Source organism: Sebastes umbrosus, chromosome 3 (genome assembly GCF_015220745.1).
Source record: "Sebastes umbrosus isolate fSebUmb1 chromosome 3, fSebUmb1.pri, whole genome shotgun sequence".
Lineage (NCBI taxonomy): Eukaryota > Metazoa > Chordata > Actinopteri > Perciformes > Sebastidae > Sebastes > Sebastes umbrosus.
Genome location: NC_051271.1, coordinates 25,056,681 through 25,083,493, shown reverse-complemented (window position 1 = coordinate 25,083,493; position 26,813 = coordinate 25,056,681). Strand labels below are relative to the sequence as shown.

Sequence of the window (26,813 nt, the reverse complement as noted above, 5' to 3'; positions counted from 1 at the left end):
CCAGAACAAGCTGCGTGCACATAAGCCATGGTGTTGTCAGGAGTGCTAGACCTCAACTCATCTTTATATTCAGCAACGCCACTTAGAGGATTCAGAGGATGTCTCCTGTCATGACCGCACGCCTGTGTCACATGAACTGTATGAAATATTAACACATCACATTTCCGACATATTTACATTGTGTAACCATCTTCCGCTCTCCTGTAATTCTACCCAGGGAGGTGTGAATATCCTAACATGGGTTACAGATCTGGCCACTTGCCTCACAAATGTCAAATCCTCTGCATGGCTTGGTGTCTGTGTGCTGGTATAGCTGCTGCTGTGCTGTGGAGGTTTAATTATACGGGGTTACTTAGAAATGGGCTTTTTCCACAGCAGGAACTTAGCAACAAGCAAGTTGAAGGAATAGTTAGACATTTTGGTAGGGCTGTTCTCTACCAAAGAAATTCTTAGTCGACTAACATTCATACAATTTTGTCGACTAATCAATTAGTTGATTTAATCAACAGATCTGTAAAACTGTTTCTCCACAAAGAATCACAACAAAAGCACCACTTTAAATCTTATGTTTACCAGAGATGTACTCATACGTTTTTTGGAAGTAAGTCATTCAGCATGAAAAAAGCATAAAAAAAGACTAATCGACTAAAGAAATCTTAGTCGACTAAGACCAAAACAACCAATTATACAGCCTACTTATTGGTTTCCTTCGCAAGAGTTAGATGAGAAATCAATACCACGTTCAATACGACTTTTAAATATGAAGGTACAGCCAGCAGTCAAGCTCAGCACAAAGACTGTAAACAGGCAGAAACAGTTAGCCTGGATCTGTCCAAAGGTAAAAATCTAAAGAAGCGCTCGTAGGTCGATTTATTTTTTTAACTGTTTCCCACTTTACAGTCTTTATCTTAAGCTAAGCTAATTGGCTGCTAGTGGTAGCTCAATCCGATATCACGCCAAAGCGTGTAAGAGACCCGCCGGTCCAGCAGAGGATAGCATGTCAGAGTCACCTTTTTCCTCGCTGATGTGTGAATATTAAGTATGAAGGTGCAGTAGCCTACCAGCAGGGGAAACAAAACCACTCACTTAGGTTTAGGAAAAACATCATGGTTGCCCTTAAAATAAGTCTGTAAGTACAATACGTACAGAAAGAACGTAACATCAGTACGGAAAACACGTCATAAACCTCACTAATGTAACGAAACAACCAAACAAAACACTTGTCTCGAACACTGGTCTCCTTGTTGAAAGTCCTGTGTTTGTTGGACCCATCCACCTCCCCTCCCGCCTGCCATTAACGGCCTTTCTCCTGTTTTATTGTATGTCATTATGCAGTCAGTACCGACTATATGGCGTGAAAATGACACGCCTAAAGCAAGAAGGGCGTTTTTATTACATGCTTTTGCCTTGCGCACTATCGTGTCATTCACTCGCCTTTTCATGCAACCGGGCTTGTAGCTTCATATATACAGACAGAGTGGTATCAATATTCTCATCTAACTCTCGGCAAGAAAGCGATTAAGTGTATTTCTTGTAAAACTACTGCTTTAACATGTCGCTGTTGTCAAAGCTTCTGTTTTTGTTTCCACTGTTCTCCGCGTTCCTAAAACTAAAATTCAGATCTGCTCAGGAGGCGAAACTAAATCCAAGCTCCAGATAGTGTCAGCGGATGCAGGCAGTGCTGCCCATTGTGATTAGTCAAGCCAATGTGTCAGCAGACACAGCAGTAACCAGCATTTCAATACTGCGACCACTTGTTGAACCAGCATGGCAAAGTTATTGTTGTCGCACTGGAGATGCTCATTTTCATTTTCTTTCCTCAGACCTGTAGCTCTCACAAGTTGATCCTTCAATTTATCTCTCTACTGTCTGATCTTTTCCATCCTCTTTTGGAATTATTTCTGTCTTCGTTGGCATACAATTTTACATCTCAAATTCATGTGAAAGAAAATCAATGTCAGGATTAGTGCCACTTCTTCTGTTGTTGTCTGTCCCACAACTGCAAATCAGTGCATGAAATTGACAACGTCTGTCTCCTTTTGAATCAATATAAAAAGTTGCTGTTCAGCAAAGCATATCTAAAATGTTGAGAAAACGGTGAAAACACAAATGAGGAACTAGCACCAAAGCCACGAGTTGTTCAATTTTAAGGTTACTGGAAGCTTCATATTCTGGGTTGTTAAGTTCCTCCTGTGGAAAAGACCAAAAAAGGCTCATAACTCTGCATGTTGGTTCTGGCCACTTATTTATAGCTTGTTAAAATAATGTTTTTTTTAATCCACTCATTTTGTGTTTTTCATTGCTGAAATCACCATAATTATGTTCTCATGTTTTGAAGCTCATCATGCCATGCTGTAGCTGACATTTTGTTTATTTGTTGTATTTTGGATGTTCTTTTTGTGGGAAATATGTCACACACTGCTTTAGGCCCGAAGGTCTGTACTGCTGCAGCTAAAAGATTTCTGTATTTTCTGGGTTGAGCAGCTATTTTTCACTCCAATTGCATGTAAAAGTGGCAGAGTGCCATCTTTTCACTTGATGTTGGAGCGCGCTGCAAGATTTCTTATTCTGTTCTGGAGAACACAAACAATATTACTTGAGTTCATGGCCTCAATGTTGTGTATTTCTTTTTAGCTCTGCCAGATTAACCTCAGGTCTTTCCAAGACAAATCTGCTTTTTATCCACCTTTTGCTTCATCTCTATTAGAAACAAAATATGATAATTTTATTCTTATATAAACACTTGGAGTCAGGAAAACAAGTTATGCTAATGGTTTATGGGACAGACCTAGACTCGTAGCTTGAGGGGGTTGATTTCATGGTTGGAAATTAGAGAGTTTTTTTGGTGGGTTTTTTTTTGTAATAAAACCTCCTACCTTTTCCCAAGGCCTTGACACTTGAACTACACAATCTGTGCTGGGATGATTTAAGCAAAAGCAGCACAGTTTTACTGAGACAACTCAATTGTATCATTTGATAGTGTTTGTTTGAACATGGGGCCAGACTCAGCAGTAATCCTGGCAGGCGTCAGCTATCTCAATGCCCAATACCTCCCAGTGCATCTGTACTGGGCTCTCTGCCTTTACAGCTTCCCATGCTCAGAAAATTCAAGGTGGAATAGATGTGGGTTTTGGATGAGGACGAGAAAGAAGACGACGACTTTATTATGACAGAAGCTTAAATTAGGGGGCAAGACGTGATTCATGTGCTCATATTTTACCCACTTAAAACCCAAACAGTGATGAGAATTGCTGCAGCACATGTTGTAGTGTAGTCACGGTTCCACAACACAACACATTTGTTGTTTTGCCTCTAGAGATCAAGGGCAAAGATAAGGGCTGTCCTTGACTTAGTCGACTAACACTGATTTTGATTTTAATCTACAGATCTGTGAAACTGAGTTTCTCCACAAAGAATCACACAAAAGCACCACTTTAAATCGTATGTTTGTGAGATGTGCTCATAAGTTTCATGAAAATATATCATTCAGCATGAAAAAAGCATAAAAAGACAAATAGACTAAAGAAATCTTAGTTGACTAAGACCTAAACGATCGATTAGTCTAATTGGGCAGCCCTAGTGATGATACATCATAGGTGACATTTACTTTATAATAAATCAAGCTCAGTCACATTAAAAAGGTCATGTTTGCATCAATGACTCGAGCAGCCAAACAGCAGTGTGTGTACATGTTTTCCTTGTTGTTCTGGAGTCCCACGTGTTCCATGTTGAGGCTAAAATATGAGATAAGTTTGAGCTTAACCACTATATCAAGCCGCTAAAGCATTTTCACTCCACCACGTTTTATTTCTACAAAACCAAATCTGTTCTGCGAGTTAAATCACTCGGTGAGTGCTCGCCTTAATGCCTCCAAATGCTCCTGCCGGGGTGCAAAGCTCAAATCCATTCACTTGAGATTTACAATCAGTACTCCATCAAGTCAGTGAGCTGCTGATTTAAACCTTATAGACGAGGGAGGAGGTGGACGGTTTGGGAAAGAAAGAAAGTGTAATCATGTGTGCGTGCATGTGTGTGAGAGGATGCAGTCGGCACAGATTTCAGGTCCTGGTATTTGTGGCGATAGAGGAGATCAGATTGGAGCTGTAGGATTGTGGCTTTCTCAGCCACGGAGCTCAGTGATAGGCTTGTGAGACTTCTCTCAAAGAGTGAGAAACTTAATAGATCAACCTTAATTCTTTCTTCCTTTAAAGCTCCCAGAACTGAAAGAGTGTGTGAGAGAGAGAGAGAGAAAGGTGGGAAAGGACTAAGAGTTGGAGGAAGTAAAAATGCTGAGGTGTAAGGGAAACGGTTCAGAGGTAAGGAGGTAGAGATGATTGCTGCTGGAGTGGGGAGAGACGTCAGGACAGAGGGAGAGAGAGACAAGTGAGGAAAGCAGGCAGATGGAGAAAGAGAGAGAGGAGCTTTAGATTTATAGTAGACTGTAGCTCCACTTATAATGTTCTGACAGGCCATCCGGCAGGCAGAGCCACACTTGAAGCTACTTATTCCAACCAGCTGCCATCATGAACATTTTACTGCCACTGTGAGCATTTGAACATTTGCATTTCCAGGGTGATACAGTTAACAGTAAAAATACTTTTCATCTCTTCCGCTCTTGATGAAGATGGATAACTCTCTAATCAACAAGTTGATCCCGCTAGTGTTTGCATCCAAATGGTCCACTCAAGTCAGTCGTAGCAGGAACTCCAATCATTTCATGCATTTGAGATCAGGTGATACAAGACCTATGAGGTTGTTAATTTGAAACTAATTTAATCCATATTAGACGTTCTGGAAAGCAAAACTGTCTAGGGTTTTACTACGAATATCAAGAAGCACCTGACTAAAGAACTCATGACTATATTCATCTGATTTAAGTTCATATTGGACAATTCTGCACCGCACTTCATGATTATGTTAACATTTAGCGTCAATGCAGGCAGTAGTGTGCCCTTATAAGTAGCAAAGTGGAGAGTAGGAGTGTGAAGGTTGGAGCATTCAGGTGCACTGTCTCCGCTTTTCATGTAGGAGACAGAAGTCTATGTCTGGTCTCAAGCCTGCACTTTTGTTTGTTTGTTCTTCTTTTACTAGACCTAAACCAGAATCGTTCCCTAATGTTAAAGGTGCTCTTTACGAGATACAGAGCATTAATATCGCAGTGAAAAACTATTTGCTATGTAAAGATATAGAGGAGTAATGTCTACCTGAGCAGAGAATGAAGTCGCTCCTCCTCTGTGTGTGTTGTAATCCACATTTCTCTGTGCTTTGTTAACATAGCTGGGCCGGCAAATGTTGAATCGCCTTTAACCTGCATTCTTAGGTTTTCGTTAGGTTCTTGGGTTTTGCAGAATTGTCTAATATAAACATTATTGTCTGGAGATAGGGTTGGATTATATTCAGACTGATACTGAGGACTTGAGACTTGACTCTAAAGCTGGCTCCCCAAAGACTTGATTTGGTTTGAGATTTGAAATAAATACATTTAAGTTAACATTCAAATCTGGTTTTGATCAAGTAAAATATTAACTTAATTCTTCCAAAAGACAAAAAAGCTCTGGTAGAAAGAAATACATTCTCTGCATTGTACTGGAACTGGTTTGAATATCACCTCCATATTAAATAAATCACACTTTATAATTTCCTCAGAGGTCCTGGTGGATTTAACAAATCCACTAAGACTGGGATTTAGTTTGATTGAGTGCGGTCTTTGTTTGACAAATGGTGTGGACAGGATTAAGGCAGGACTTCTGAATTGGTAATTTGAGCTAACAAGTGAGCGATGAAAGCAGAAAAGTGATATCTCAGTTTAAGTAATTCACTTTATCGTGATTGTCTGTGTTTCCATGTCTGCTCTACTTTCTTTCATGACCACTGGGCTGTAAAGGCCCGTCTAACAGCGTGCCTTTTCATCTCCTTTAGGTAATAAGGTGAAAACAGAATGGAATGGTTTGCTCGTAAAAAAATTACAGGGAATATACGCGGAAATAAAAAGGCACATGTTCTGAATTACTTGACACAGTTGTGGCTTTAAAGGCACTTTGAAACGGTGCTGATTTAAAAACCTAATGTCTCTTCACAGTAAGGTAGCTGCAGCGTTTATTTTCATATTAAAGAAAGCAGGACCGTGATCTCCTTGAATGATATCGGTGGTGTTTTCATCTTTCAGTGCAGTGGTGCAATTTTAAGAGGGAATTATTATTTTCACACTCACTGTGTGCAAGATTAAAACTGCTTCATTCACTTCCATTTAGATGTGAGCGATAAGGAATAACAGAACATCCCCTGAGACGGTGGTTTAATTCGGACATCATTTAAATTTTTAAAACTCAATTGTAAATGCATTCAGAATTACCTCGAGGCAACTGGGAATATGTGCGACTCCAGAACTCCAGACTGTGTGTTTTTTCTTTTATTTCTTTTTTTCCAGGAACGTTTGCTTGTCGAAATGACCAGGCTCTGCCCTCTAACATCATGTTTATTTTTTTGCTCTCAACGACTAAACATTGCCCGCAACCTTTGTTTGTTTGGCTATTTGTTTTGCAGCTCTCTTCGCCTTAACACACAGAGTAGCCGGGATAAGGTGCCAGCCCCAAGGTTAGCTCCACATGTTTCTTGAAATAATCTTGCTTGACATGTATTGCTGGGGGCACATCCTCTGAATCCTGGGCTCACTCACTTATTTATAGAGCCAAGTCCCCCACCCCCCCACTAACACCTCACGCCCCTCGGTTGGTAGCGGCCATCTTCTTCCCTCCGGCCTCGGATCTATGCAAACAGCTTACACACTCTGCAGACCTGATTTCACCTGAGGCTGTGTCTTAACATGAATTATGCTGAAGTTCTTCAGTTTCATTAAGATTCACCCGCCCCTCCAGTCGACCCCTTAGAATACTAATGAAACCCTTAAAGCTGAAATCCATAATGTTTTTTAATTAATATATCCCTAATATATCCATCTGTGTGGTGCAGAGTCAAATCTGAGCGTTTCACTGTGGTTGGAGATGGTCTGCATACGTAAGTACACAGAAATCAGTCAGGTGGAGAATGCCAATGCCATCATACTTCATCACTTAGGTAAACGACATTCACCAAGACATTACCCGGTCGATCAATGACATTTTCACTACACACAGACAAGATAGAACAAATTCAGACCCCAGACACTACACGATCTGTCCTCTGATCTGTATAGTATGCAATAACAATTAGTTGGTTAATTGATTAGGTCAGCAATTCCCAACCTGGGGTTTGGGACCAAAGATCACAGGGGGTTCGCAAGGATTTGTCTGCTCTGAGGTTGTCAAATTAGATTTGCTCATGCATAACTAAAATCATGATAACACACTAACAAGATTATTTATACAAAAGTCTGGAAATGAAACTACTTAAAAAGATACTTAGTCGCAAAATCTAACAAAATATTCATTTTCAATCCATATTTGTTGGCGTTTAGCCTTTCGAAAACAACATTTTCACTGCAGTCGAAGCCTATTTGCCCTCCTGCTTGACTCACCTGTATTAACAGGGCGGTATAGCAGCAGTCTCACAACACCGTAAATTACATTTATTTAACCACAATGACAAAAAACATATTTCGGCTCCAACACTATTATAGTAAGTTAATTAAGTTGTTACAAAAAAAGAGATCATATTATGTATCTGCATTCGCTTGGTGAATCCGTCAAGACACAATCACTTTATTTATGTTGACGAAACTACCGAGTTATATTCATTAAAGACAGTTGAAGAAAGAGAAAGTGTGTGTGTGGGGGGGGGAATAGGTTAAGGGAAATAGGTTGTGAACCACTGAATTAGAGGTAATCAGCTGAACAATTTTGATAAGAGATTATTTGTCATTTATCGAGCAAAAATGAAAAAATATTCTCTTCAAATGCTAGAATGTTCTGCTTTTCTTAGTTTGAAAAGCATGTAATTGTGAATTACTTTTGGGTTTGGGGCTGTTGGTCTGACAAATAAGCAATTTTTAAGAGAAAACTTTTCAAGCAATCAATTGATTAATAAAATAACTAAACAATCAGCAAATCAAGCGATAATAAAAAATAATGATTACAAGCAGCCTTAGATCATTATTTAGTTGATTGCAAGATAATGCAGCTTGTAATTGAATAAGTAATGATTTTCCCATCTCACTTAAATACATTAAACTACTACAAACATTCATATGCAATATCAGTGTCAATTAAAAAATAATACTCCCCCTTGTGTTTACTGTCAGGCATCCATGAACCGTCGATATATCAAAAGAATCTGCATCAGTAGCAGTAGGAATGGCTGATGTAAACCAGAGTGAAAGTGTGTCATCACTCGGCATGTTTTGATGGTGTTCATGGGACGAGGGTCATACATGCTATGTTTGGCCTTCCAGCTGCTACGACCATTTTTAGTCCTCCGTGTCCTCTGCTGTGGTTAATGATCACTGGCCATTTCCCTGATCTCTCTGCCAGGCCAGAGGCTTAAAAATACCCTCCGAGGCGAAGGCTGTTGATGGCCGCCTCTGATCCTGCTAATCAAATCCTCCCCCCATGTACGAGAATAACAAAAAACTCTCCACTTGACTTCCCTCTAACTAACGACATCACATGCTTTTTTCATTTCATCTGCTGACCAGACCAACGTCTAATAAACTCCTACTTCCAGAAAAGTACAACCTTTCCTTTTCCTCCAACAAATTGGACCATTTTTAATTTATAATTGTGACCTTTGACTGCTCAGTGTGTTAACACCCTGGCTCATATAACAGTACTGTGAGCTCCAAGTGGGCTAACAATACTTTCTTTCAATTTAATTACATAGGCAAATGAAGTGGAATGAGTCTGGAGATGTTATCGACTCCAGTTAAAGGATTCATCACATACCTTTGTGCCTTTGAATTCAGTTTGAACAATGTTACAGACTGAAACCTGAGCAGCGAAAGATGTTCTTCCTTAGACTACGGACCTTCATACTGAATGTGTATGAATGGAAATTTCTGAGGTTGTAACTCGATTCTGAAAGTACACATATCATATTAAGAGTGTATTATTCAGCCCTATGTTCTTCAGTTTTATAAGGTTTCCCTCAATATGTGTTACAGCAGCTTTCATTTCTAATATTTATTAATAAAGATTGAAAACATGAAGCATTTAGAGACTGAATTTCTCTACAAGGCTGCACAATTCAACCAGCCTGTTCTGATTCCCAGGGTGCCAAATACCAACGCTTTGCCACGGCCGTCCACGTTCAATACCGCTGCACAAGGCACGCTTTAGCGCCGGTATGAGACGCACCAAGCTTTCAATTAACTACAATGTAAAGCCATCGACAGCAGCTCTGAGAATGTGCGTCAGTCACAGAGTGACTGTGGTGACGTAGTTTAAAGAGCGAAAGAGACACACCGGGCGGGTCGGTGGGGAGGTTTATAGGGCCAACAAACACAAGGCTTTCATCCAAGAGACTGCTGTTTGTGTCTTGTGCATTAAGTTTCACTTTCACGTTACAATCAGCTGTTCATTCATGTCCCGGGTTCACAACGTCAAGTCACATTTTCACTGTAAAAATTTAGTAATTTTAAGCCCAACTATGTAGTTTTTTCCAAAACCTAACTTAGTGATTTTGTTGCCTAAACCTAGTTTTATTCACAACATTAAGCACGTGTTTACTGCAACCAAAGAGTAATACAGAGGGGTCGTCTCCGTATGTGACGAGTTGGGTTGAGAACGTGTTGATTCAATGTAAACATATCCAACGCCATCAAAATACCATGCAGGATTGCTCTGAGTTGATATATGCCTACTGTATATCATATAAATGTAGTTCTGGCAAATAAACGCAGGGTCATCCAGCAAAAAAGATTAACCTACCTTAAAGACAAAGGACATGTCTTATAGCATTGTAAACAACTATGCAGTGTTTTGGCCCTCTGATAAGCCTCAAAAATATTTTATTACTCAAACTGGACTTCCTGGATCATGTTTCATCATCTCGCTGATATCTGAAACAACAACCCCTTACATTTGTTTTGCTGTTTTCTGAATGTCCGCTAACCTGTTCATCTTTTAATCTTTCAACTAAACTGAAGAGAAATGTGAAGCTCTCCCTCTAATAGTTATACTGACAAACATGGGAAACCAAAAGCTAAATCTCCTTGCTGGAGGTTATGTACCGAGACAGATGTTTGGGTGTATTAGGTATGGCATTACTGTCACTGTGTATTAAACCCTACATCTGTATTGTCACAAATAAATCTACACCATCACACTTTTGCAGATACACAACAAACGGCCTGATAAACACTCTCATGCAGAATCTCGACAAACACACAACACACACGTAGGCCTATGTGCCGCCTCTTCCACCACAGTGATAATTAAGTCTTCTGATTGCAGTGTATTATGACAGAATTAATGAAGCTTTTAATGAAAATTAGTAACACTTGGCTGAGGCCCCGTGTATCAGACATGCTTAGCAGCAAGCTGCAGTAAGCACAGTCAGATAAGCAGGGTAAGCCTACAGCTCCCTGAGACAGAACACAGTCAGTGAAGCTGTGCAGCATCTACCACGTCTCCGTGCACACTCAAAATATCCCCTTCCACACACTATGTACGATCTGCAGGGCAGCTCTTTACTGAGGCACTAATTACAATCTACTATTTTGGTGCTCTAATTGTTTCAGCTTCAGTCTAAGGGGGAAATATTATTTGCTGAGGTAATCCTCGTTGGCAGGGTGCCAGCGTAAATATCAGCGCTGTATTTTTCAAACAAGAAAAATCAAAACTTTGCTCAGTGTTAAAAGGTCAAACTTCTCCTTTATCTCGCACAGTGTGAAATGATTTAGTATCAATAAGGACAATAAAACTTTTCCAGCTCTGTTCAACGCGAAAATTATGTGGTTAGCAGAGAATGGCTGCTCCATTACCATTAGTCAATGATAATAACACTGTCACACAAGGAGAAACAAACAAACACATTTCCTATATGAATGAGGCATTGTGCTGTCTTATTGCAGTAATGTGGAGTAAACAGATACTTTACAGCCAAGTCAAGGAGCAGTAGGATTAAGTGCTTTGTCATCCTGATCTTGAACAAGTAGTCTGCCAGGGCGCTGCACTGATCTGTCTCTTCCTCTTTGAATCCTCCCTGAACAGCTGTGTGCCAGCCTGGCTGTAAGCAAGGAGACTGCGTGGGACCCAATAAGTGCAAGTGCCACCCTGGCTTCACCGGCAAGACCTGCAATCAAGGTGAGCTCTCGCCTGGAATGTGTCAACACTATGAATTCACAGATGTTACTTTGCAGTTGCTTGTGACTTTTTTACTTGTCATAGGGCACTGAAGTTTAAACGTTCACCACAAAGAAAGAGAGAGGAAGAGTTGGAATATATGGTCCTCCTGGACCAACCGATTAGACTGTTATCAGGCCATTAAAGAGGCGTTATCAGTGGTTATAAGATGGTTCCGAAGGGGCCTGCTACACCCACTAGTAGGTTTTAACATCTATTCACATGGTCAGTCACAGAAAGATGGTATAAAAGAAGACGACAGTGACCTAGCTACCATAGTAATTATGATAGGAGCAGAAGCGGAAGTCAGGCGCTGTAGTATAGATAGCATGAAACTCCATATGGGTGGAGGGCTTTCAACCAGGAGACTGAGGTTCGCATCCCGTGTGAAACCAAAAACATGTAGTTGTCTTTGTGTGTCACTTTCTCTTTTGAAACTTAGTTATTTTAAGCCAAACACAATGTTTTCCCTTGAACTTAAAAGGACAGTGTGTAGGATTTAGTGGCATCTAGTGGTGAGGTTGCAGACCAATTGAGTACCCTCCGCTCACCTCTTCCTTTCCAAGCGTGTCAGAGAACTATGGTGGACCTCAATTAACGTAGAAATGCGAAAGGCTCTCTCTAGAGCCAGTGTTTGGCCGTTTTGTGCTACTGTAGAAACATGCCGGTGCAACAAGGTGGACTCTGTAAAGAGGACTCGCTCCCTATGTAGATATGAAGGGCTCATTCTAAGCTAACGAAAACACAATTCTTAGATTTAGGGTATTATACACTAATGAAATCATAGTTTTGAATACTATATTCCATTTCTGCTAATAGATAACCCTAAATCCTAAACACTTGACCTTTAACAAAGTGGTTTTGTTGCCTAAACCTAGAGAAGCCTTTTGTTTGTATTAAAAACGTAACAATTGATTCAGTTTTAAAACATGTTAGATATTGTTGCTTTTTAGTTTCGCTTTCACTTTTATAACGTAGTGGGTGTAATAGGCCCCTTATGACCCACATCTATGGTGCTTTTAGCGACTGGTAGTGCCTATTTAATAGCCTGATAGAAGTCGAATCGGGTGCCTGAACATACCGTGACTCAAAAGCACTGAGGCCTGCATTTTTCACATGAAAACTAAGTGAAGGAGAACTGCTGCCCTGAGCGATGGCAGGGTAATCATTGTTTATTGTGGCCAGATCTCCACCGCACAACACCAGCATAATAAAGTTGCCACTCGTGGAGCTGTGAAGCTTGTTTGCCACCAGCTGACAGTAGTGAGAAGCTTTAATCACAAGGGGAGGAGGTGGAGAGAGAGTGCTGATTCAGCTCAAATGGAAATGAGTGGTGAGGCCACGTTGAATGATCCCGGGGGTGCATCCTCTCCTGTGAAGATAACATCTCAATTACTGACCTGAGATAACTTGGCTCGGCTGACGCAACCGATGCTATTGAAAGTGTGTTCGTGTGTGTGCTTGAGTTTTTGTGCATTTTCATCACTGACAGATTGGACATGTTGGAAAGCGATAAAGCGTCCCAGTTAGTTAGGAAGTTGACGGGCATCCAAGCAGCTTGAAAATACTTGTGGAATTCACGCCCTAAGACAGGAATAGGATAGTGTGTAATTAAAAACAAGGGCTGAGGTGGAGGTGGAGGAGGAGGAGGAAGAGGAAGAGGAGGAGGTGGAGGTGTTGAAATCCTTTCCGGAATGTTCCAAGTGACTCATCCTGTATTTGGAGGCTATAGGTGGCTCCTGTCTGCCCGGCCAGACGGCTGTACTTTGTCTTAATCTGCAACAAAGGGAGAGGGAAAAGGATCTGCGTCCCATATCCAACTACAATAGACTTTGCTGCCAAGCATTCAGACAGACTTATCGGACAAATGTGATTCCAAGGCCTTTCAAGATGAAACTGTACTTTCAAGTGTCCATCGAAGCCCCATTTGTTCAATAAGCTCTAGACGTTTAACAGAGCTTTCCATTTTACTCTGCTTTGAGTGGCAGACATGCCCTTTCAGCCTATTTAGGTGGAGATAACCTTGGATTCTGTTTTGAGTTGGCACATGCTACGCAAACCAATTTAATTATTCTCAAACCATAGATTAGATTTTCTCATTTAAATGCAGCCTCCATTAAAGATTGATTCGAGGTTTGCTATTGATGTGCCAGGTGGCCAATGTTTCGAAGCATTCTAATATCCTGCCCCTCTGGAGCACATTTATCTTGAGGAGTGAAAGACTGTTGGGAGAGTTGCCCAGTGCTGCTTCCCTGACATCGATGCTGTTAAAGGTCAAATAGTCGCCCCAATAAACTGTAAAACATCATACAGCAATTTAGTGGAATCAACTAAGTAATTTTTTATAGTATGTAAATATTACATTTTAAGTTAATTCAACTTACAATTTCTCATTTTCATTTTCAGAACACTTGACTTTAAATAATGAGTTGGATGAGTTGAAATATTCTTCTAAGAGTTCACTAATCTCATGAAATTAAGTTTCTAAAGAAACATGATCAGCACATAAAAGATTCAGCTCCAAAAAGTGAAGCCAATGCAGAAGTGCCTTGAACTTGCATTCTTTCTAATAGCCAGCAGGGGGCGACTCCTCTGGTTGCAAAAAGAAGTCTGATTGTATAAAAGTCTATGAGAAAATGGCCCTACTTCTGACTTGATTTATTACCTCAGTAAAAATTGTAAACATGAGTTTAAGGTCTCAATCGCGAGTTTCAAGTCTTCTTCAATACAGCATGATGTTCATTTAGTAAATTATGGTCCCATTTGGAGTCAAATAGACCATAAAGCAGGGTATGCATTAGGGCGTTGTCCGGTCTGGGGGTTGTCCGTGTTTTCGTCATAGAACTTTTAACCCTTTCACTTATTCAGCACTCGGTTGTGCTTAGCTCCACCCTCTAGTGTCACTTATGGTTGCAAAAAGTCATGATGGCGGCGAAAATGCTGAACTCAAGGCTTCAAAACGGCAGTCTACAAACCAATGGGTGACGTCACAGTGACTACATCCATTTCTTATATACAGTCTATGGTTTTAACTTTACAAAGCATGCTGGGAAGTCTTGTTTGAGAGTTAAAGCTCTCCAGAGACCCTTCTTTTTCATATTTAATGTAGGCTATATTAAGTAATGATTGTTTCTTCTTATAATAATGAAAACAATGTGAACCATGTTCAAGGCTGGTATCCAGTTCAGTCCCTCCCCCAATTTGAGCGAATCATTCAAGATTAATTCAGTCAACTCCCATTATTGGGACTTGATGATGTCCCCAAAGTAGATGCTTAATGAGTAATAAGTGGAAACAAGGATTAAAATATTGTAATGCAGAATATAAACCTGCAAGTGCATAGAGATATTTTGGACACACTTCCTCTGCTCTAAGTGGGAGGCGTGAACAGATGTGTGATCCCAGAGGCAATCAGATTAACAAGAGTGTTAAACACCTCAGGGACACCGTTTGTAATGGAGCAAAAACAAACCACAGGGGAAACATGAGTGTTTATACCAAACAAAAAGCATGGCAGATACTATATTGATTTCTCACTCTCTGAATCAAAGACATATTTTCCTCTGTCAAACCATTATGAGCTGGTACTCTTATGAGAGATTTATTCTTCAAGGACGACATGTCTGTTTTTAGTGCCAGCTCTTTTCACCTGCCAAATCATTTCACCTTAGTGTTTATTTCACTTTCATTGCTTCTCCTGTACAGAAAATCTCTACAGCTGAATGGGATATCATTGGAATGATTCTGATTATGTTTGTCATTAAATTAACAGGCACTCACCTGTCAAGAATAATAAGCACTACTTGGAGAATCCCTATCGTTTTTAGAAAGCGCTACACCTTTGGTGCTGATGAGAATTGGATCTGTCATACAGCATGGTGAGGACAGCCGAATACGCTCTTGCTGCACAAATAAAGTCATTATAGGGATAATCTGTTTAACAGTTTGGCAGCACACCCCTCCCTCCCCTCCCCTGCTGATCCAATCATTTTAATAAGATGATTATTCTGTGCAGGTGGATTTAATTGGTTGTAGTTGACCTGATGTTAAGACGCTATAAAAGATTTTAGCTGGAGGAGTGACATCGCAGACATCAGAAGCAATACAGCTGCTACGCCTCCAGATGCTGCTTTCTTCCCCCCCACCCCTTTTCTGTCAGCCATCTATATAATTAATAGCACTTCAAAAATGATAGTCTCGAGCTGCGGTTGAAGTAAATATGCAATTTGTTTCTTGATCTGTTTTTAGAATATTAGTGCAGTGCCCGTTCAAATTGTGACATGCCTGTTCAGAACGGGTCGCTTGGCCTCTGGTGTTGCTGTTTGCAGCTTTCTCGAAAACCGCTCATCCAGACAACTTCACACTCAACACTGCGCTTCCTTGGATCCTGACTGACCTGCCATGACATAGTTGCACCCCCTAGCAATGCTAGAGAATAATGTGGTATTTGGGTGCAAAAGCTCACACATTTTATAGCCTCAATGAAGCCAAACCCACATCCAATGTGTATGAATCAGCCTCAGATTTTACACACGTCGATCAGATGAATGGTTGTCGAGCCAGTTACTGTCCAGTAGATCTCCGGTCACTCCGGTCTCTTTTTTCATCTCTTCTTGAGTGTACTGTAGCGAGTGATGGACAGCAAGCTGTACCCAACATGCCGTTCGACGGTGTATCATTTAATATTGTATTGCGCAACAGAGACCGAGCTGTACCTAGCATGCTATTGAGTGGTGTAACAGTTCATATTTTAGCGAGTGACAGAGAGCAAGGTGTACCCTGCATGTCGATCGGATGAACAGTTGTCCAGAAAATCGCTGGACAGACACTGACCCATTCCAAATCTCCACACTCTCGAACCCAAGCATTTAAGGCGCGATCCTGCAAAGTTGGTGGGGGTTAAAGGCTGTTCCCTGTCAAATCGTCAAGTGCTCGAGGGCTCTCTTGTAGACGTTTTGAGCCCTTTATGCGCACTATCCATAAGTCCGCATTTCTGGAGACTTTGCCTGAGGGAATTACCCATAATTCATAGCTTTGTGACATTAAATACGGGGTTACCACGGGAAGCCCGGAGGCACTAAAGAAGAAGGTAAACAAAGAGGATGGCACATGGGTGTTCAGCCTGGCTTAAATTTACACAGAAGCATTAACATTAAGGAACACATGAAATCAGAGGAATGCAAGCGTTAGACTATATTACGCACCTGGTGTTTATTCATCAACAATTTCTTTTAATTTTGATTAATGATGCTGTTTTGACAAAAATTAGTAAATTGATTATTTGAGTTACCTCTCGTCCGGTGAGGCAAGAGCCTGGAAGTTGTCGTCAAGGTAACGTGATAATGTCGCCGCAAAGTGCTGTCCCATTCGATTCCTATTTATACCATTTCAAACCCTTGCAGCCTCTCACACTCAAGAATTTACCAGGTGACGTCAGTTAGGTCCCTGAGGGTTTGGAGCTTAAAGCCTTGGGATTGGGCCATCCTTCCATTTTAGTTAGATTAGCTAATAATCTGGACCTTTCACTGCTTTATCTTGGCGGAGGCACTTTTCTGTCTGGAAAATGTTATGATTTAGATCAGTCGAGGTGTAGACAGATACTGGTTGTTGGCTTAGAAACTGATCCCTCTCTGTCACTGTTTGTCTTCTTAGCTGTCTGCTGTTAACAATCAAACAGCTGCTATAATACGTATTGCATGCATGTCATCATATTGTGTATTTTCCCTCAATTATCATCTAATTATCCCAAATTGTATTTGTTTTTATCTATGTTCTCTTTTATAACAAGGTCATTGAAGGGGATATGAAGTAATATTTGTCCTTAACTGACCTCTATAAGCAGGAAGCAGGAACTGAAATACAATAGATAGAACTGATCTCCTCCTAACCTCCCCTTGAGCGGTTATTGTAATGATGCAAAAAATAATGTCACATTTTCACTGTGAGGATGATTAAGCAAGTGAGTTACTACCAGGGTTGAACAAATTTGTTTGAAGAGGCAATGTTACAGTACAAAAGGCTATGGCAGTATCTGCTCATACCAGGTGCTGTCTTGCAGGACTGTCTTCTATTACTGAGCCAATTTAACGGCATGGAGAATAGCAGGAAAGTGCCACATGTATACAGACCAGAAAGTGAGATTTTCAAGCAGCATTAAAATCTCAGCACCTGGCCTGATTGTGATGAGATCAGATCAATAATGTCATCAACCTCCTAAAGATTCTTTTAGCTTATTTTGTTTTTATCACGGAGCAAAAGTCTTGCTCCGCTAAATGAACAACAGCGTCTGTTTATTGAATCCCACGGGGATCAGTCTCTGATCCCATCAAATAACATGCAGAGTTTGTCTCCGGGGGAGATTTTTGATATGACACTATGGCCTCATGTTCCAGGAAAGCTGCTCTGTTTTCCAATTTCATGGGATATTGTTCAAGCTTAGCTTTTGTCCAAACAATTGAAAGATGTATTGTCCAGCACATACACATTTAAATGTCAATTGGCAATGTTGAAAACACCTTTGAAGCAGGGCTGCCTCCTCTTAGTCGACTAATCGGTCGTTTCGGTCTTAGTCGACTAAGAGTTCTTTAGTCATTTTTTTATGCTTGTTTTCATGCTGACTGACTTAATTTTAAGAAACTTATTAACTCATCTCTGGTAAACAGAAGATTTGAAGTGATGCTTTTGTGTGATTCTTTTTGGAGAAACTCAGTTTCACAGATCTGTCGATTCAAAATCGTATTAATGTTAGTCAACTAAGAATTTCTTTGGTCGAGGACGGCCCTACTTTCAACATAATGCAGTCCAGTGCAGCACCAACACTAACTACTACTGCAGGGTTATTATATTTCCTTAGATTTTACAGGTTTACTTAATAAACTTGTAATTTCTTATATCGTTTTTGAAGATGTTTTAGTTCTAAAAAACTTTTAAGCCAATGTGTTACTCATTTGCTCTCTGCATAGACTGTTTACCTGCGTGACTACAACAAGAAAGGCAAACTGTTATTAGACAGTGCTGCACTGGTTACACAATTCTCTCAGTGAATTATTCTTAGCTACTAAAACGTCTTATACCAATATACCCATCCATAGTGTCTATTAGCAGATGAGGCCTGCAACAAGTGTTTCTGTCCTGGGTAGAGTTGGCAGGAATGCAGTAGGCTTGCATAACCTCTCTGCTTAAAGTTACCGCTTCCCTCAATAGGGAAACGCTTGAATGATTTGAAGCGTGCGAAACAGTCCGAGGTAGCTGTATCATCTTCCTGTCACTTAACAATAGGTGTTGTTAGCTGACTGCCGGAGGAAAGGTAGCTGGATGGATGGATGGATGGATATAGGCAGAGAGGGGAGGAGGGGCTGAAATTCTTGAGGCTGAAGTGTTTGTAGTCAAGCAGTGATTTGGTAACGCCTGCCTACCTTTGAACCTCCAAATTACAAATTGTGAAGGGATCCTCTGAATCCATGTGATACTGTAATTCTCTCAGATCCTATTTCACCCTCACGACAAAGAAGGAATGCAGAAGAGAGACGAGGGCAGGAGGAGAAGGGATGCAAAAACTGTTTCTCCCATGTGCCCTAGAATTCTTTTTCTCATATTCAGCTCATGTCCTATTCCCACAAGTGTAATCCTCTTTGCTGCATAATGTTCCTCTTTGCTTTCCAGGAATGTGGTGTGGTCAGAGGTGTGTTAATCCACCGGTTGGTGCTTTTTGTTCTCACTACATCTCTCTCTCTCTCTGTCTCTCTCCTTTTATCCTTCTTACTCTTTCTCCACCCTTTACTACTTTATCTTCGATCAAACCCCCTCCCACCCCACTCCCCCCCCCCATCCCCTTGAACTCATTTCCTTTTGTCTAAAGAAGAAGAGCTGGACTATTTAACCCCACCAGTGTGGGCCAGTCACCTTCCTATCTTTCTTCCTGTGGACCATCAGCCAGCGAGGGTAGTGATGGAGGGTGAGATTCGTCGATCGACCTCCCCCCCAGTACCTTCTCTCCTTCTTCCCCATCTTAGCAACATGCATGGGGCTGCACTGTGCGGACTGCAGAGCAGTGAATGTCACTCTCAACTATTTTCTTATGTCTTCCTGTCCTCCTCTGGCAGAAGAGACACCACCGAACAGTAGTTTTTGGTAGAAATGCCAGCATAAATGCCAGCATGAATGCCAGCATGTCACGGTCTTCACCACTGCTTTTTTCTTTCACTCTAAGAAACAGTTTCTCAGTACCAAAGACCCATTATGATTTTTCCTTATTGCTCTGCCCCTTTCTCCTCCCTCATTTTCCTCTCCGGCTTTTTTTGAGCACCTGGAACAAAGAGCTCCTCCTTCCCTTTAAAACCATCATCAACATGGACATGACTCCTCCATTGCTGCTAGAAAAAAGGCCTTGAGTTCTAACCAGTGTTATCTTCTTTAGAGTCGAGCATATCCCCAAGAAAAAGCTTTCTGCTAATCTCTCTGTCAGTGATAGAGGCGTGTCGGGAATGTAGCATAGCATACCTCAGTGGAGCTGACCCAATAAATCACTCCACTTTGCATCACTTCAGATGTGTCTCAGCAGTTCATTTAGCGTACAGTGAACACCCCGGAGGGGCTCGCCACCTCTGCTATCGCAGGTTTCTGCAGTCCTGGGGCCGTGTCGAACTGTCAAATGGTGGTCATATCTTTCCGTTATCTCTCAGTTTTTCCATCTCTCTGTGTCCTTTCTCCGTCTTGTCCCTTGTGCTCTCTCTCCGTCTTGTCTGTTTCTTTCTACATGGACGAGGCCCTGGCTGCGTCTTGTGTCTGGCATGTTGCTGATGCTCACGGAGCTGCCTCTGTCTGAGAATGTGACCATTTCAATAATCCCTCATTTAAATTTTTAAGCTGTTTTTCCAGTGCAACGGGCAAGTGGAGACTTGTGCTTCTACCACGCTGACAATGGACAGTGTTGCTATGGTTTTCTGCAATCGCAGTAATGAGAATACCAGTTGTTTACTGTGAAAACCAGGGAGGAAAACAGGGTTGACACCGCTAATTAAAAAAGTGACGAGCGTGTGTGTGTGCGTGCGTGTGTGTGTGTGTGCGTGCGTGCAAGTGTGAGTGGCGGGGACATAATCTTGTGGGAGAAAGAGACAGTTGTGGGGTTTGTATTTGGACTGTGAAGAGCTAAGCTTGCTGTCTGACAAGGACAGGACAAATCATTTTAGTTTGTTTTGATAAAGAGTTAAGAAGCGTTAATATCAGTTCAGAAAGAAAGTAAATTTTTTCAACAGGCTTTAAAAAAACCCCACAGCGGCCTCCATATTCATGTGGTGCACACCAGCTGTAGCACAGACACAGTGGCAGTGCAACAACAACTGTTCAATTTCAGTATCATTTTGACACGACACCTGCGTTTCTTAGAAAACGCAGGTGCTTAGAATACCTCTTTTTGCAAGCACAACTGCAAACAGAAACTTTGGCCTTATATATTCATTGTCATGTTTTTATATCTACTGATAAATTTAGATCATAATATTAAAGCTGCAGTGGGTAGATTTGGAGCAAATATGATTTAAAAAAAGCTATTTTTATAAAACTGTCACTATATCCTGACAGTAGAGCATGAGACAGGTACTCTGAAAAAAGTCATGTGCCTCTGTGTCCTCTGGTGCTCCTAATGGCATCTGCAAGATTTCACAGATCGGAGGAAAACAACCAATCAGAGCCGAGCTGGAGCCTGTCGTCTCGGAGCAGCTGTCAATCACTCGAACTCTGACCAAAGGCGACAAATAGTCATTACAGTAACAGAATATTGATTCATATTTGATCAACGCTGCCTAGTTTGACGGTTTGATCGGAGTTCAGGAGTGACAGAGAGCTGCCTCCGTTTAATGAACAGCCAATTGGAACACTCTCTCTGAAATGATTAGCTTGCTCGTCACACGCCCACATGTAAAAATAAATGACACTCCTAAATGTCGGATCCTTGTTATCCTATTCAGTGAAAATAACCCTATAAAAGTTTCACTATACTGGCCCTCATGTAACAACTGCATTCACAAACTGACGCCTATACACCCAGAAGAATTTATAGTCATGGAACATAACATAAAGCCTGGCGGGACTGGATTCAACAAGCAGACGGTCAGTCCAAATTCCAGCCGCGCCTACTGAATCAGCCAACGTGGCTTTAGTAGACCAGCAGCTTACCATTAATAGAAAGTGGGGTCTGACATATAAACTAGGCATCTGCTCCGTCATTCATCTAAATTAATCTATGGTATCTGTTAAATGGAGATGGTATGCGGCACTCAAAGAATGCACCCCGCATATGTCCACAGAGCTAAACGCGGAGCCATTTACAAAGTGCGGCCGGCCAAGATGAAAACGAGCCGTCATGTGCTGTACAGTGACACTAAATCTATTTGTGATGGTTCTAGTGTATCCCAGAAACGGGGGGGTGTTCATAGTCTAAGTTATTTCTATTCCTCGGAGCCTGTGTTATCATTCCAGTGTGATGAATTCCTGTGTAGTCACATGTTGGATTTTCCCCTTTTGGGCCTGGTGCTCCCGACGGACCCCACAGAAGATGCTTTGGTGATGAAATATTCACTTCCATCAATACCCGTTGTCTCCGTCAACATCCATAAGCCTTTAAACCCCACACACTCATTAGGAATTACTCAGGGAAAAGTGTTGAGCCAAAGCCAAGAGTGGCCTTAAATTCATTCAGCCATTCATAATCGGAGCCTTTATTTAATTTGAAAGAATATATTAAGCTCAATGACATGCCAACTTTGACATTAAAGGAATTATAACTGATATCTTACACAGCTACAGTATGATTTTGTCTGATATCTGAACAAAAATGTTTCCTGATGAATCATTGCAATACAATTTGGCAAAATATGTGTTAATTCGCACAGGTTTTAAAAGTAATGTTTTACTCTCAGAGCCACTTATTGCGATTCACTGACTAATACCAAACTTCGCAAGGACTATTGCTAGTATATCAAAGTATATCAAAGTACTGATATAAGTAAAAGTAAGAAGAAGTAAGAATACATTTTGGAACCAACCCTCTTCAATTCAGTGATGTTCTGCAAGAGCAGTGACACTATTTTCTTTATGAGAAAACTTAATCTTGAAAATTGCTTTAGGAGGAAAAGGAGGTTTAAAGAAAACTGAAATGAAAAATCTTCCTCTCAGTGTCAGAACAGCATAACTCCAGGCTACTCTATAATCCCTCTCTTTCTCAAAGTACGTATGAGCGCAGAGAGAATCAAGAATGTGCTTAACTGAGTTATTGAGTGTAGTGACGTAGAACAAATACACAACAAACAGGGTCAATTACAGTAATGAGAGTAATTAGTTTATTTCCACCACAGATAATGGCAGCATGATCAATATTGTATTAAAGGGTAACTTTGGTGTTTTTGACTTGGACCCTATTTTTCCATATGTTTGTGTCTATGTGACTAATGGGGACAACAAGTTATGAAATTGGTCAAGTATTGAGGGAGAACGCTGTAACCGGCAGCCGCGAAATGAGCTGTGAGGGCAAGTGAGCAAGGTCAATGTCACGTTACTTCCACTGAAAGTGCTTGTTTTTACCACTGACAGGCTCGGATTGTTATTAGAAGTGTCTGACAACATTATGGAAAGGATCCTACAGAGAAAAAAACATTTTTCTTACCTTTAGCTTGATCCGGTCTGTATGTTATTGTGTCCAAGTCCTGCTCAAGAAGAAGTCTCGTTGTGAAATCTGAATATCTGTATACTCTGGCTCAAATAAATACGGGCGGCCATCAAATTCAAAGATCTCATGCACACTGTTGAAATCATCTAAATATTGAGCCATGACATTATAAATCTTTTAGATAACACTAAGCTACACTTTCTGTACCACAACGCAACAAACTCTCGTATTTCCACCATAAATATATTCCACTATTCCACCGTTGTCTTCCGGCAACACGTCACTTCGCCAGATTTTGAGACTCTTTCCATTATGTCAGACACCTATAATAACAATCAGAGCCTGTCAGGAACAAAACAAGCACTTTTAGTGGACGCAAATGACAATGTCAGCTTGCCCCAGTAACACTATATTGCAGGTTGTGAGCAGCTCCTGTCTGGAGCGCTCTCCCTCAATACTGGGCCAATTTCAGAAATTGTTGTTGCTATTAGTCAGTCAGACACAAAAAGATAGGAAAGTTCAGGTCCAGGTTGAAAAATACCAAAGTGACCCTGTAAGAAAGATGTGCATCTAGAATGCATATTGGCCTTTTCCACAGCAGACATTGTGTCTTTTGCTAGGAAAAGCACAGGTGTAAGTAACATTTTAGTCAGGTCTCCTTACTTCAAGTTTTAACAATTTATTAGAGAGGGCAGAAGCCTCACTGTGTGGACCACCTCGATGAACGAGAAGGTCGTGAACATGCAGTAAAGAGAACGTGTGACTATAAAACGACTTCTGTCCCTACCTGAACTACCGTCATGCTCCATTAATGATGGCTCCATTTTCCAGCCTAAGTAGGGAACAGACTTTAATTAAATATTATTATTAATTACACCTTACAGTGTGTAAAACTGTCTGCTGTGAAAAAAAGGCAATAGAGCTATCTAACTCTTTTTGGTTTCTTTTTCTACAGTTTGAATGCTTTGTTATAAATGCAGTTATAGACTGCAGTCTGCTCTCATTCACTGTTAGTAGCTATACCTACTAAAAAGTAATGCCCTGTAATTCGTATATATCCACAAAATCAATTGGTATGTAATCCACGGAATTGTGGACCAGGAAGTATATAGAGCGACAAACGCCATGTAGGAAGGAGGTTGAAGTGGATTGGTCAAAAAACACTGGATTTTCATCCAGAAGACCGGTGTTCACCCTGTGTGAAACCAGAATCAATGTTGATTTATTTGTTGCGTAACTTCTGTACTTAAGTTACAACACCTTCAGAGTTATTTTAAGCCAAACCACGACCTTTTCCCAAACCTAACCAAGTAGTTTTGTTGCCTAATCCTAACCAAGTGGATCTTTTCCTAAACTTAAACATGTTGTTTTATTTTGAAAAGGCTGGAACGGAAATTGACACGTGTGTCACGTGTAGCTGGACATTCGTAGGAATACGCATGAAAAATGAGGAATAACTTTTCCTGAGAAATCATACAAACTGTTATATGAGGATACGTTGACCTGTAACACCTAAATTGAATGCAAACATCATTAATGTTATTAGTTACTCCTGTGCGTTTAATACTATGACCTGTCAATAATATCTGCCCTATACAGCCATCTAGCTCTTATCGGTTGGTTTGCTACAATTTGGATGTTGTGAATGTCACTTTACTTTAGTTCTTTAAAGTAAGTGTCCAATGGTGTCTATAGTAAGAAATACAAATGTTTACTTCTTTAACTCTGCAGTTTTAATGAAGGACACGTTGACTGGTCATTGCTGGAAGTACACAGGTGTAACTAATAACATTAATGGTGTCTCTGTTCCATTTAGGAGTGTCAGTACGTCATCTCAGGGAGATAACAAGCACAACACCAGAGCCCTGGAACTGAAATATATAAATGAAATGAGGACACGATTAATGTTATTAGTTACACCTGTGTGTTTCCTGCTATGACATGTCAAAACGTCATTATCTAACTCTAGGTTGGTTGGTTTGCTGCAGTTTTAATGTTGTGAATGTCACTTAACTTTAGTTACAGTCCTTAAAATAAGATTTCACTGAGGAAGAAATGAACAGCCATCATAAACCCTTCACGTGGAGTACGCTTTGACTTGTTGTAGCAGAAAGTATGCAGGTGTAACTAATAACATTAATGGTGTCTGTTCCAAGTCATTCCAGTGAGGCAACATACACAACACCAGGGCCCAGCGACTGAAATATATAAATGTTGTGCTGTGCGACGGGTATAATGACTTGAATTTGCATAAGCATTTGACAGGTGTTGAGCTCAGGGGGCATATTCCTTTCTCCCAGGAGCCCCGAAGTCAGACAGCATCATTTTCTAATATGGTTTTCACGGGCGGTTGTGGGTGAGATTTCTCTACTTTTATGCCTGCATAAAAATACTGGAATTATGTGTGGATGTTGCAGGAACTAGCACATGAAGTCGTGGTGAGTCAGGGGATATAATAGCATCTTTTATCACTTGCAGGTAATGGGCAGGTTGACAGTCGACACTGGCTTCCTGTTAAATCATCAAAGAGGGAAGTCGCAGGCGTGTCAGAACATGGCACTTCCTCGAAGAGACCCCCGCCCCCTTCCAAAACACACACATTAACACACCGACGCACAGACAGACACATAAATGGATGGGCGAGGTTTGACACCGTTGACCTCTTCACCTTTGCCCTCTGACTAATTTCACCTCTGTGTAGGAGTCTCTCTCTCTCTCTCTGTCTGTCTGTCCTCCAGTCCTCTTATGCCGTCTCTCTCTGTCTGCAGACCTGAATGAGTGCGGACTGAAGCCGAGACCCTGTAAACACAGGTGCATGAACACATATGGGAGTTACAAGTGCTACTGCCTCAACGGCTACATGCTGATGCCTGACGGGACCTGTGGAAGTGAGTCTGTCCCTCACACACACACACACACAAACAAACACACACGTCTCTGGTTGTATTGTTGTGGATATTTTCATCCCCGATCTATTTTCTCCCTCATTTTTTTTCTGCTGTGTAGCCTGGACGTGCTACTGTGAAGCCTTTCTTCACTTCACTACAAATGTACTCATCTGAATGCCAGTGCAAGGCAATGCTGATGACATATGCTCTCTATTATAAAATACGTTGTCCCACTTGTGTGAGTACATCTGACAGCAGCCTCGCAATCTTATGATAGACTGTTTTGATTAAAGCCCCACGTTGATGCACTTCATTACAGCAGCTCCACAGTCTGCAGAACCCCTCTGAAGAACCCTAAGTAGAAAAGTATGAAAGAAATCCCCTCAAGTGAGTGTGCAATTCTTATGGTTTGCCCTGAGGTATTCCACAGAATGGGAGTTAATGCCCGTACATGTCTCACTGTAACTTCTGTTTCCCACCTGATAACTATTTTCTCCTCACGTTTCCACTCGAGCATAGCGTGACTCCCTCCCTCCTCTTTTTAATTAGTTCCTTTTTTATCAGAGGAGAATTCATTTTCCCCCTTTTAAAGTCTGAATTGCTAACCACTTGAGGCAATCCCAAACAATTCCAGGTGTTGTTGTGTGATGATGGCACGATAGTGTTAAACACCTTGCCGCTCTTCTTTTCTCCCCTGCTACTGCTTTGATCAATAGATCGCTGTAGCATTTAATCAGCCTGGCCTGCCTTAGTCATCAAACTGTACTCCAGGGTGCCTGCGGCAGCTGAAGTAGCAGCGGCAGCATGAGCCTCACTTTTAATTTCCTTTTTAAGGTCCGAAGTTATTGAGTGAAGCTGAACAAAATCTTTTCCATTATATTATTATTATTTTGGAGGGTCTTGATCTGCCCTGCACGGCTCCACAACAGAGGCATTGCACAGTATACACACACACTTTGATGGGGCTTAGATGGATTATGATTCTTT

At 41.1% G+C, this 26,813-nt stretch overlaps 1 protein-coding gene across 4 annotated transcripts in view; it reads left to right on the top strand.

Annotated features, from left to right (window-relative positions):
* The window catches only part of npnta (nephronectin a), a 57,792-nt gene that overhangs the window by 12,050 nt on the left and 18,929 nt on the right, over positions 1-26,813 (top strand). The window contains exons 3-6 of one of the 4 annotated variants that reach the window (XM_037764767.1): positions 6,544-6,594; positions 11,145-11,237; positions 19,135-19,230; positions 25,707-25,826. In XM_037764767.1, coding sequence (XP_037620695.1) covers positions 6,544-6,594; positions 11,145-11,237; positions 19,135-19,230; positions 25,707-25,826 — 360 coding nt within the window. The remainder of the gene's footprint in view (positions 1-6,543; positions 6,595-11,144; positions 11,238-19,134; positions 19,231-25,706; positions 25,827-26,813) is intronic. The other 3 variants (XM_037764768.1, XM_037764769.1, XM_037764770.1) reach the window with 3 other exon arrangements.